At 42.8% G+C, this 13,305-nt stretch overlaps 1 protein-coding gene across 13 annotated transcripts in view; it reads left to right on the forward strand.

Annotated features, from left to right (window-relative positions):
• The window catches only part of TCF20 (transcription factor 20), a 114,073-nt gene extending 101,729 nt beyond the window's left edge, over positions 1 to 12,344 (forward strand). For 9 of the 13 annotated variants that reach the window (XM_072328452.1, XM_072328480.1, XM_072328502.1 and 6 more), the window contains 3 exons: positions 1,706 to 1,755; positions 5,222 to 5,349; positions 10,196 to 12,344. In XM_072328452.1, coding sequence (XP_072184553.1) covers positions 1,706 to 1,755; positions 5,222 to 5,305 — 134 coding nt within the window. In that variant the 3' untranslated portion in view covers positions 5,306 to 5,349; positions 10,196 to 12,344. The remainder of the gene's footprint in view (positions 1 to 1,705; positions 1,756 to 5,221; positions 5,350 to 10,195) is intronic. The other 4 variants (XR_011902802.1, XR_011902805.1, XM_072328538.1 and 1 more) reach the window with 4 other exon arrangements.
• The last annotated feature ends 961 nt before the right edge of the window (positions 12,345 to 13,305 follow it).

Below are 13,305 nucleotides of genomic sequence, written 5' to 3' on the forward strand. Positions count from 1 at the left end.
CGAGGCTCTGCTCTTTTTCCCTTTCTGCCCTGATAAGCTGATGGTAGCTGCGTGTCTGCTGACTTGGTGTTGAATTGTATCTGTGATATAAAATCCTTGGAACTGCCAGTTGAAACCCAGGCCAGCTTGGGAATGCTGAACAAATTTTTCTGGTTTACAGGGAGCAGTTGGTTTTCTACAGTTGTCCCTTTGGAGAAACAAAAAATAATTGTCAGTAATTGGGATTGCTGTTAGTATTTACAGGAAAAATACCAAACTTATTAAGAAACAGAGCTCCGTACACTGATCAATCCTGAAATGCAAGGTGTCTGACTTTCCTTCCTAATATTTGTGCCGTCTTCCTTTCAGATAGAAAAGTGCATTCATTGCTGATGTTGAATTTCCAAGGGAAAAAAAACCTCATTTTCTAACACGCTGCGTGTATTTTTTAATCACTGCTCTATGTATTTTTAATGATTGCTGTATTATCCAGTGATAATTCAGTCTGTAGTCGAAATGTACAATTCCTGCCCTTACAACAAGACAACAATTTATTTTACTTCTTCTTTGTTATTTGCTAATGCTGCATATGAAGTCGTTATCCCTGGCAGGATTAAAGGTTTTACTCTTCTTTGCTAAAATCTCTCGATTAACTTAGCCCACTGCACGCTGTTTCCCTTTGATTCAGGCCAGAGGCATTTGTGTTGGAACATAAACGTTGCATAGCGGAGGGATGCTCTGCCAAGGCTTGGGTGTCTAGGAAGCCTTTCCCTCAAGCTTTAGTTGCAGTCTCCTGCTGTCTGCTAAACTCTTCCAGCAGATTGAAACAGCAGGTAGCTCTGGTTATGCTACATACTTAAGAGCGTTTTAAATTAGCACATTTTATTTACCATGGCGCCGCTTTCCTTGCTGGCTGTTTGGGTCGGTTGAGAACATGGGAGGTCATAGGCAACTTGCTGAATTCTCCTAGTGTCAGCCAGTGCCCATGGTGCAGGAGGTGATGGGAGGTGGCAACACCTGCACTGGCACTGCCAGCAATGGAATGCTCTCTGAGCTGCTGTAGAATCCTAAACAAGCTCTACTTAGGTGCCCCAGTTTTTTTTAATAGGTTTAAATCATTAATTAAACTGTTTCTTAGATCATAGAAGCTTTGCATACACAAATCATGGAAGCAGATCCAAGAGCAGCATGAGTGACCCAGCTACCAGACATAGTGTCAAAGTGTAAACTGATCTCCGGGATTTGGGATTGTAAATAAACTGTCATATGCAACCATACCTAGAGACAGTCACCCCTTCTCCCCCTGTTGTTGGCAGAGCCTTGGGGTAGGATGAAAGACAACAATTTTCCTATGACTTTAAAGCAGGGATTGTCTCTGAATGGGATGGATGTGTCTGACTCCCTTGTGCAGGGAAGGCTGGAGTAGATGGAGGGGGTTGGGCTGCAGGATTTGCAGTTTTGCTGTTGTGATTCTTTCAGATACAGAGGACTAGGGAGGCTGGGGATGCTTAGGTTCGGTTACCCAGGTGACACTGGAGCGTGTAGTAATTTTAATTGTTCCACCTTTGGGGGTGGAAGGGACAAATCTGCTGGTAATATTCCTAACAAAAAAAAGATACTTGAATGAAAAATGCATAGCCTGAGAAGCACAGTTAACACATGTGGTGCATTATTCAAATTGGTTTTTATTAAAAATGTACTAAGTTGCTGTCTTCTCCTCCTCTAGATTGTTTACTAAACGAAGAGAATTTCTCAGTGAGGTGCCCCAAGCACAAGGTAAGAATCCTCACCTGTATTAGACCTGTTTTTTACTGCCCTCTTCTGGTATTTAAATCTGCTTTAGAAGTTTCATACCCGGATAACATCTGTAATCAGAGGTGCTCTTAGATGTGTGCTTGCGGTATATTCTGGGGGCAAACATCAACTTAAAAAGAATGCAGAGAGTTTAAGAAGATAAATGCACAGTCATTCTTTAGATCCTTGATGACACTTTAGAACCAGCTTCTTTTCCTGTCTTCTGTGATAGAACAAAAACGCTGCTCACTGCATCTGTTCAGATGCTTCATTGAAACTATGGTGGTTTATTTTTCTTGGATTTACTGAGAATGCAAGAAGGAAGAAATAATAACTCATGGGAAGTTTTCAACAGCTTCGGGAAACATTTAGACTACACCGTGAACTGTTGTTGTCTGTGTGAAATACCTTGTCCTAGTGGTGTGGTTTAACCCAGCAGGTGATTCAGCATCACACTGTCATTTGTTCACTCTCCTCTTTATAGCAGGGTGGGGAGAGAATTGAAAAAAAATAAAATACAACAAAAAAAAACCCCAACAAAGTAGAATTCAAGAATTACGATAAGCTATTTCTTAAGGTAGAGAAAAGCAAAAGGAAAATATATATATATATAATCGTATATAACAAGTGATGCACAAGCAGTTGATTACCATCCCCTGACCAGTGCCCAGCTAGCCCCAGTAAGCTGAACTTCCACCCATTCAGAACTCCTCCTGCTTGATGTCATCAGGTACAGAATATCCCTTTGGCCAGTTTTACTCACCTGTCCTCATTCAGTTCCCTGCCAGCTCCTTGGACCCTTTACTGCAAATAGCCTTGGCTTAGCAGGCAACTATAAACATCTGTGTGTTACCAGTATTGTTTTTGTGCTAGAACCATAACACAGCATTGTACCAGACATTTGGAAGAAAAGAGTTCTGTCCCAGCTGAAACCAAGACATCTCGTTAAGTGGTAGTAACTAGACTGAGTCCTATGATATATGTTGGGCTGTTCTTTGGACCTTGACTCTTCTAACGACTCATTGTTTCCTGTTTTTGGTGATGGATTCAGCGTGATGCTTATGCCTAAAGTTTGGACATTCTTAGTTGAATGCAAACTCAGTGGTGCTACGAGCTGGACTTCTGTTGCTCTGTCTGTGTGGAAAGAGGAGACACAGGACAGATTCTCTTGTACATATGAGCAATGTGATAAAGGGCTGGGAACATCCATCTTCTGTCTTGTCCCCTAACTTCCCCCTGTCCATAAGTGAGGTTGCAAATCTGGGACCCTGTGGGTACCTGTCCACTGGTTTTAAATGCTTAGGAGTCTCCAGAAAAATGGCTGTGCTTGTGGCCAGTTGGATGCCACATAAATAGTATGAGAGCATGGATGGCCCATGCTGGAAAATAAATTAGAATAGGGAACAATTCTGTTACTCTCATTTAGTCTCCATTTAGTTCTTGCCTGCAGATCTCTGCCTAGAATTAGACTGACATCTGGTGGTCTTTTGTCTTCACAGATTCTCTCTTAATCTGTCTTTTGTAAACACACAAGAATTAGTCTCATAGTACTTTCTAAATGTTTTACCACAATGTGATGTATTTAGGCAGACCTATTTAAAATGTGCTGGAAGATTCTGGGAGCAGTGAGTCTATGATCAAGAACCAGCCTACTTTTCATAATATTAAAGAAAATAACTGGCTCTGTGCAGTTGTGGAGATGATGTTGAAAATTTACAGCACAGAAAAATTACATTACAGAAAATGGATGTATTAATGCTGCGTGAGCCTGCAGATCTCCCCAAAGAAAAACGGAAAGGGTGAGCTCCCCTTACTGTAGAATGCAAAGGCAGATGTGCCGGCTGCTGCCCAGCTTTGGATACCTGCCTGAAGAGAACAGGAAGATGGTGTCTTTGAAAAATGTTTTATTTTCAGTGCCTGTTGCCTGAAGGGAAAAGATAGTTCTGAAGTTTTTCATACCTGGCTTGGGTCACCAGTATTGGTACTTGCATTGGTGATGCCCAGATCATGAAAGGAAAGAACTACGTGGGGGAATCCAGCTTCTGGAGATGGTAGTGAAAAGGCACATTGGTTTCTAAAGTAACGCTGGGGAGCAGGAAGGGGTGGACTGCTGAATATGTCGATTAAGGTACTTCATGAAGCAATACAAATTGTGGCTTTTATTCAGAACTGTCCCACTTGCACACCTGCTGTGTTGCTTTCAATACAGAAATTCAGCATCAGCAACCTTTGACACTGCACTTTGTTGTCTTTTGCTTAGTAAATACATGAATCATTTCCAGTCAAGCAGAGATTTTTCTTTTTTTTTAATTTTCTTTTTTTTATTATTTTTTGCCTGCATGTGCCTCAGCCCTTGCTCTGTGACTCACTGATCCTTTCTGGCAGAATACGGTATTGCCCTGCTCCTTTTATTGTAGTAATTGGGACGGGGAGTTCCAGGCAGTTGTAAGATGGGGCCAGAAGGGCTGAAAACTCTTGCTCTAGAGTGACTGGAAAACAAATTACGTCAGTTTTTCTGCAAACTATGAACACGAGCAACTGAAAGGAAAAGACGCTTTAGATTAGGCCATTTAAAACCAGACTATTAGGTAGCAGCAGTTGAACATTAGTAGCTAATTAGTAGCTGTCTAATATCTCACTCCTCTGTTCTTTAGTTAATGGGTGGAAGCGCTAACTTCATAAATCCACTGACACTCAGTGAGTGCCCAGTATAGTGCCTCTTACCCTTTTTTGAGTCCAAGCCTCACGTCGGTAAATACACCTCATCATAATAAGTGGCTCCCAGAGAGCAAAGGTGCTTCTTGCCTCATTAACTGCGCTTAACACTTCAGGCATAAGCAAGCTGTGTCCAGAGGGACCGGTCCTGTCTTTCCTTGTGTTCCCCAGTGAGCTTTCCCATTTCCTTCTGTCAGCATTGATGCTTCAACCATCCATGTCCTGAATGTGCTACTTTTGCAAAATAGCAGCTTTTATCACAGGGAAAACGCTGTCTGAAAGCTAATCATCTTCCGAAGGGTTCTGCTTCCACTCACTGAGCCAGCTCACTGTGTGCTGCATCACAGCCAGTGCTGTTACAACAGACCTGGTGAGGATGAATAGGCAGAGAAAAGGAAGCACAGGGGACGGGGCACCTCACCTTTTGGTGGCCCTGCAGTCTTAGATCGTCTTAAGCTTTCTGTGGGGCAGTTTTAAGTGGTGTTGCTAAGTTCATTCTACCTTTCTGTGTTAAATTCTGTGTTTCTTAACCAGGCTTCCATGTCCCAGGCTCTTTACTTTTGCAAATTTACCTGCTTTAGGGAAAACTCTGTCTGAAAATCTGTGTCTGGTTTCAATACTGACTTCTCTTTCTCTCTCTCACTTTCTGTATGTTCACTTTCCCTACCCCTGTCTTCCTTTTCTCCCTTGTTTTCTTTTTCCTCCTCCTCCTTTTGGCTTGCTGGTTTGTCAGCCCCTCCTTCCTTGCTCTCTTCCCTCCTTGCAGAACAAGATGGTGAAAGGCAGCCTCAGCACAGAGCAGTCGGAGCGGGGGTGAGGGGGGAAGTGTACTCCTGGGAATGGAAATAAAAGCAAGCACAGGTGAGTTGGGGAGAGCTTCCAGTTTCCACCTGCTTTCTCCTGTGGCTCCTTTACCTGCAGTGCTCTTCCCCACTTCTGAGAGATAAAATGGTGATCTCATGTACGTGCAGCAAATCTGTAATTACTAACATTGGTTTCCGTTTTTTCCTGCTATGGTCTGTTCAGGATAGTCACTTCAGGTTTTTTGTACACAGCGGTTCCTTCTGTGCAGTGGTAAGAGGGAAAGCTTGTTGCAGCTGCTCTATTGCTCTCCCAGCTAAGCCAGTGGCAAAAATCTCCTTTCATATTACACCCTTAACAATCTGAAGGTTTTTTCCTTAACTGATCGGTAGATAATAAGTTTCTGGTTTTACTTTTAGTTTTGTTCCTTTTCCAAGTTCATCGGTGTCTTAAATTTTGTGAGAAAGAATTAACAATATGGGTGAGTTCAAGATTACTGCAGTCTTGATTTACTTGTTTTCCTGAATCGTAAATACAGGGATACGTGCATTGATCTTACCAGGAGTGCATTCTGTCTTCAGGATGGCATTTATCTTTATTTTGCAAATAGTTGTGGGTGAGAGAAGGTGGAGTTGTATCCCCAGGTGATCACAAATTCAACTTACTAATGTTTCCTCTAGTTCCTTACAGCTCTACCCTCTGTATCCAAGGTAGCTGTAGCAGTGTTTGGTCAGCATAAGCCAACAGGGCTGTGCCCCAGCTCCCCAGCTGCTCTTCCCGCCTGCCTCCCTCTTTATCTAGCCCATGGGTGTCCAACCTTTTGGCTTGCCTGGACTGCATTAAGTGAGTAGGAGCTGTCTTGGGCCACGTATATGTAAGTTGCTCTGAAAGTAAAATCTCCTGTTCATTTCCATGGAAAGCACAAGAGGTACAAAGAGCACAGCAGCACTGTTTGATGGAGCAAATTCTCAGCTACAGAACACTATTTTTCCACATAGTCACTATCATTAGCTATGCATTTTTGCCAGTGATGAACAAGAGCCTACGTGCCGCGCTCATCAAAACCTGCTCCAGCAAAGGTGACCACTGCTGAAACACACCACCCACTGCCACATAAACATTCAGCAAACGTCAGTGAATGTCAGTGTAACTTTTTCCTCATGGAGGAATTCAGTGATTCACATTTGCTTCATACAGACTTCCCCATCAGACACCAATTTGTCAGACTGCCCCTCTGCTGCTCTCTGTCACACAGCAGCAAAATGTAAGGGACTGTTGGTGGGAATGTTCACTCTCTACTGCCATACCACCAACATTCGCCTCTGACATTGTGGGCCAATACAATAAACCAGGAGGCATTACTTTCAGAGCAGCCCTCATAAGGTATAAGTAACAAAATATTTCAATTTGTAATATTTTTCTTAAAACAGTTTAAAAAAGAGAGGAACGAAAGGATAAAACTAGTGGGATATGTGACTTTGTGAAATGAATACATCGCCTTGGTTTGATGGCAGTGGTTGCAGTGCTTAGTGAGGCCTCAAGGTATTCATCAGAGATTTTTGGATGGAATTTTACTCTTCCTCTACTTCATCCTTGACAGTAGTTGTTCAAAATGTGTGTACTGCCAAGAAGTGATGACATGAATACGGTGTGATTGTGAAGCGAAGGATATTTCTCTCTGGTAAGAGAGGGATTATGAAAGTCTGGTCAAAAGACCCGATCAGATTTTGGAGTTGGAACACCTGATTGCAACTGCATACATTCTGTTTGAAAATTTGCAGGTAATGTATCTAGATCAACTCAAAGTAATGTTGCAAACATAAATTGATGGGTTTTTTTGGCAATTTGAAACCTGTTTTCAAATCCCTATATCAAAACAAAAAGCTCAGTTGTGTATTCTTATCTGTTTGTAGCCCTGTGTTTAGCCAGTGTATCAGAACGCGTACTAGTATTTGCCATCACTTGAAGCAGCACAGCACTGCTTTCGGTCGGTACAGCATTAATGGCACAATGACAGTTTGGTTGCTGCTGAGCAATGGATGCACTCCTGGGGCCACTCTGCAGGGAGGAGCTGCTGCCTTTATAGCACAGGACAGGAGGTGGCCACACACAGCCCAAGGGCCAGGGGTCGGACATGTTTGCTCTCACCCAAGTCATGTGTGAACTCGGTCAGATATTTGATAGGTCTGATAATTGTGTTTTGCCATGTTAGTATCAGTTGGATCATTTTCTTAATCTGATTTGCTGTATGTCTGGAGTGAGAAGGGAGCAGCGCAGAGGTGGGAATTAGAGCAGGTATGATGAGGATGGGATTTCTTCTTTCATTTCCATCAAGTACGTTGCCATGTGGTGGCAACAGGGAGGTCTAAATGAAATAAGTGATTAGTTCCTCTTGGCACATTTTCCCATAAACTCTAGTCCCTTTAGTCTTCTGACTCCGTTTCAGTGCTCAGGTGCATTTTTTACTCAGCTGGCCATTTCTCTTTCTTGCAGCGCTGCAGGTGTAGTTGCTGCTTCATGTCTGCTGTCTGACCTGATTTTAACAATCCCTTTCCCTCACCACCATTTTACTGTTTCCCAAGCACCTTTCTCACTTTATAATCTTAACTTGTTCCTCCAATTAAGTGGCTGGAAAGAGCTTTTAATGTTGTTTTCTGTGAAGGATGAGGGGTTAGCTAGAGAATTCTGGTCTTCAGTGTAGTAGCAAGAGACAGAGATTGCCTTCTCAGTGATGATTTCTGAAGGCAGTTTTTATAAGGAGCTAATGAATATTAATGTGTTGCAGAGACCTTTGTGCAGTTTTGTTTACCACATCATTTTCCTTCCTTTGTTTTTTTTTAATAGATCATAGGATTGTATTGGCTTTAGACCTTGCAAGCTGTGGAATCTCAGCCCCGTGTTCACTGCTGTACTATAGGCTTCTCTCTAAGGCATCATTTCTTCCCAATTCCACTTTGACCTCAGGTAGTTGTTACCTGAAGGTCCTGTTTAGCCTCCTCCTTTGGGGGCTGAGAATGTCTTAGAAATGAAGTTACCCAGCCTGGCCAAAGCAAAAACCATGCAAATCCAAATGATACGGTTCTTAAGAAGAAAGTTTGCTGTGTTACGATGGGAATTAACAAAGTTCAGAGGAACGCTTCTGGTAGGAGAGCAGCTGCCATTCCACTGACCTTGGTGCAGAGATAGAAGGGGCAGTCAGCTGTTAGATTATTGCGCTGCTTTGTCTTGGTTCATTTCTAGGCCCAGCGAGTTAGGAGAAATCGTGCGTATTGGATAACATCCAGGCAAGTCAGTGTGTTCTGTCTCTGTTTGTTGCTTCTTTCTCCCTGAGCCAGTTGCCTCTAGAACATTTGGATCACGTCCATATCTGGAGAGTGACTGTGAGAGGGAGTCTGGTGCTCGGGAACCTTTCCAGGAGTGGGGAAGGGCTCTGTGTGGTGAGCCTGATGTCTCCCTGAGCCAGTGCCTAATGCTCTGGATTGATTCCAGGCATGGGCAAGCAGCACTTGTACAGCAGCCAGAGACAGCACTGCAGCCTTAACACTCCTTCAGTGCAGACTCACAGTTGCGCAGTAATGAACGCCACAGAGGTCAGCTGCCTGAACCTCCCTCCTTTCCTCCTGAGTTCCAACTCCATGGCTTGCCTGTCTGGTTTTCATATGCACTTGCTTTACCTTCTCCACCTTATGAGGGGGTGTTATCAGCCAACAGGTAGCTTGCTGAGTTGCAATGTAATTGGTATGCTGATAATCAGAAGGGCATTGATTTCTGCTTCGCGCTCCAGGCTCATGGGGTAATTGCCAGCTATACATAAACATGGATGTTATTTTATTCACAAGCACACCTCTAGTGCTATTAACTGCTTTCTGTATGTGTCACTTTTGTTGTGAGCTTTTTCTTTTTTTAACCCAGAGCTCACTGACTGGTGAGGAGGGATTTACCCAAGCTACATCAAAGGGTTAACCTTACTAAATAAATCAGCTGCTGCTGGGCCTCACTTGTGCTATGGGAGAAGGGAAAAAAGGAATTTATTATTTCAAGCTTTGCTTTCTCGACAGTGCAGGTTAAGAATGAGAACTGTGGCTTAGAGAAATTAAACTTTAATTTTATCTGTGGCTTCTCTTCTGAACTACACCTCTACCAACTTACTGAACTCCTGGTGTTCGTTCTCTCTGCTCAGCATTTCAGGACAGGGAGAGTGAGTATGCCAAGTGCTTGGACATTCCCACTCTTGTCTCAAAAGACAACATGATCATCATTTTTCCATGAACTTTTGCCACCATGACCTTGCCATTAGAACAGCAGCTAAGTAAATAAATAAACATCACTTTACCTGCAGTTAGCTTAGCTGTAGGTCTGCCTTTTGCTGATGAAATCCAGCTGTGTCAGGAGCTTGGTTCCTGTGGCTGGATCCTGTAGTGTCAGTATCAATTTCATCATCTGAATCACGTTCACTGAAAACTGTCTGATGGCAACGTGGTGACTTGTATGAAAATACTTGGATCCAAATCCTAAGGGATGGTGTGGTGTCCCAAAGCTGTCGTTGCATTTGAACGTGCTTGGCTGCTTTGCAGTTTTCAGAGTCAGGATGAGGACTGAACTTGAGGTGAGCGAGCTCCTTTCCCACTGCTGGAAGTTTGAGAGTGCTGAATTGGGTGTGGGTAGCTCTGCTCTCTAGCTGGGCTCTGTCATTTTCTTCTGGCTGTTAAACCGATGCTTGTTGTTACTTAGATTTGCTCTTGTGAACTACTTGTACTCGTGTCCGATTTGAGTCCTCAAACCCAGAGTTGTAGGTGCTGCTGCTGTGGTAGGATGCTGAATATTTTCCCCAGAATGTGGGGGGAGCGTTGGCAGACCAAGACAAGGAAGCCTTCCTATATATTACTGGTTTCGCTTTGTTTTTCAGGTTAGGCTGTTGAGATAAAAAGCGGTGGACATTCGTGACTGAATGGAATCTCTCCCACTGTGCAGCCATGCCCCCTCTCGACGTGCCTGCCAATGCCAGCACTTCCTTCATCAATTCTTACATCACACTCAAGACCGATGACATCACAGAATCTGACCAAGGAGTCTGAACCAGCTGTTTCCATGGACACAATCTCCATAGTGACAGTGGGAAGGGGAGGGGGAAAAAAGAAACAGGTGGGGGGAACTAAAGAGGGAGGGATAAATATATATATATATAAAGATCTATTTTTTAGTCTTGAAAGACTTTGTTTTAAATGAAAGGTGCGCTATCCCTTTTGATGCTTTTGATTAAAATTAACAAAAACCCAGATAAATTTAAAAAACAGATTTGTAGCTGAAGTAAATATTAAATCCAAAATCAAGCAGGGCTCACGGAGCCTAACATTTGGCAGGAAAGAACAGCGGTACTGGGAGCAGTCGGGACTGGGGTTGTCTCCCTTCCTCTTGCCTTCTTTCTTTCTCACAGCATCCAAGGAAGTCCAATTTTAAAAGGAAAACAAAATCACGGGATACATTGTTTGTAGGGTACGGGAGGAAGGTTTGAATGGATGCAGGTGGTGGGGCATTTTAACTTTGTGTGTGTGGGATGGGGTGGTCATAGTTTTAAGAGACACCGTGTTGATAGTGGGAGCTTGATAAACACCCAGAGACCCTTAGGTCACCTGGCTCACAAAGTAAGAGGAAACTGCTGTTTGCTTAGATCATGCACACAAACGTACGCATTCTACATGTGGGAACTACCTGTTGGAGAAAGGACCGGCTGCCCTCTGCAGCACACAGCCCAGGTCGCAGCCAGGAGCTGCCTTCAGTGCTGGAGGCAGCGGGGAGGTGTTTTACCTGCCAGGCTGGGGAGCTGGGAAGGAAGTCCAAATGCTGGTGGAAGCAGTGTGTTTTCAGAGTGGTCAGAAAATCCACTTAGCCCTTGTATGTTTTGCTTTTCCAGAAGAAGGAAGAAGGAATGTCAGCATAACAGGCTACACTATATGGTTATTTGTTGTGGGTTTCTTTGTAAATTATGTAACTGTAAACATTTGGGTTTAAGAAACATCAACCAAAAAAACAAAAAAAAACAAAAACAAAAACAAAAAGACAAAAAAAAAAAGTTTTTTTTCTTATTAAGGCCTTAAGAAAGGGGTTAGTGCATCTTTCAGGGGTCACTCTGCCATGGGAATAAAATAGCTGTTTCACAAACAGTTTTATATAAAAAAGCTTAAAAAAAAAAAAACACCAAAAAAAACTAATAAACTTCATTTTAACCTTATCTCCTTTTGTTTTGTGCGAACTTGATTTGTTTAAAAGGACAGAGACACTACTATCTGCTGCTTTTTGGTTTCTTTGCCTTCATCCGTTCTGCCTTCAGCGATGACCTTCTGAACTGGCCCAGCAAGAGGAAGACCGCAAAAGCTTTTTGAAATAAAAGCTTAACGATATTTGTTTGATGCTCCGAGATGATAACAAGCCAATGACTGGATACATTTTGTGTTTGCGTGAGATGGTATTTCACCGGTTCACCGACTCCTTTCACTCATAGGATGGTAGCATATCCTAGTGATAACAGCGTGGTGTTTACTGGGAAGTCACTATAGATAGGGATCTAACCAGCATGACTTGGATAAAAAAAAATGGGGTTGATATTGTGGGGAGGGAAGAATTATTTTAAGAAGTTATGTACTGGATGCTTGCTCAGCTACTCGCGTTTTGGAGTATTCAGCACATAAAAAATAATATCTATGATAGCTCATATTAAGATATCTATTTTAACTCTATTTTTAAAAGATCGATTTAAAGATTTGGGAGATCATTTGGCAGTTATTTATTTCTAGAAGTTGCTACTTTCGCTGATAAGAATTTGGAAAGCAAGGGCAGTTTTCTGCTTACTCCTTTCCCAGTAGCAGCTACTGACGTTAGTATGTCCTTCTACATTGAGAAATAGACCTGTTGTGATAAATGTCACTAATGTGTCCTGAACTGGTGCTGAAAATATTTAACTGCTGGTGTAGTCAGAAAAATCATTTTTAGCATAGTTAATGTGATTGAGTAAATGACTTCTTTTCAACTGAATAAAAAATGGTTTTTTTTTTTTCCTAGTGTCTGTTCTATTCTACCTGTTTTGAAAAACAAACAAAAAATAATACGTAAACGGAGTTATTTCATTGCTTTATGTTGGTGAGGAATCAGCTTTGTGGTACTACAGCAGCAGCAGGAGACTGTGGTAAAACTGGTGGAGTTTATGCTTTTGGCTCTTTGGGGTGGTGGTACAGCAGAGGGAGGTTTGGGGGTCAGTGGGAGTCTTGGAAGGTCTTATTGCTCCTCTTGGCAGTAGCTCCTTCTGCAGCACGGATGGAGAGCAGCAGAAGTCATATAGACCAAAAGAATAAATGGTGCCACACTGGACTCCAGTTGGGAAGTATTTTGAATCCATCTCATTAACTCCCACATGGCCCTTTGTCAGTACTGCTGTCAGGAGTAAGGGCTGTGCTCCCCCCAACAGAGGCCCTACAAGTCGACCATCTGTACAGCAGTTGGAGCCTTTACAAGAACCAGAGCCTCAACGATTCACTAAAACCAAGCTGGAAGGAATCTAAAATTATGTTTAGTGCCTTCTTGGGAGGACTTGGATACGATCCAGAGCAGTCATAAAATCCACTTGGAAATAAAAATCTCCTGGGTCAGAAGCTATAAAGTGCCTAAGTGGATTCTGAAAGCTGTGTACAAAATGTTTACGAGCTCTATCCTACAAAAGCCATGAGAGCCCAGCGCCATGGATACGTCAGAGCTGAAGGAAGGGGAGAAAGATTTGGAAATCTTGGCTAATTTAGAATTTGTGAAGCAGGAATGACCTGCAGCAGGACTGTAAAACGTGGAGATTGTATCAAGAAGGAAATCGGCAGCCTACAAACAGCTTGGGAATTACCTGCTTGGATGAGGAAATGAACTAATGGGAGTTTGGATAAAGCAGCTCATTTTCCTAATGTTTCTCTGAGCGATCTCTAAAAGAAGATAAATTAACACCGGCTTACTAGGAAACGTAGGTGATGGTTCAGCAGC

The sequence above is a fragment of the Excalfactoria chinensis genome, chromosome 1 (genome assembly GCF_039878825.1).
Source record: "Excalfactoria chinensis isolate bCotChi1 chromosome 1, bCotChi1.hap2, whole genome shotgun sequence".
NCBI classification, from domain to species: Eukaryota; Metazoa; Chordata; class Aves; order Galliformes; family Phasianidae; genus Excalfactoria; species Excalfactoria chinensis.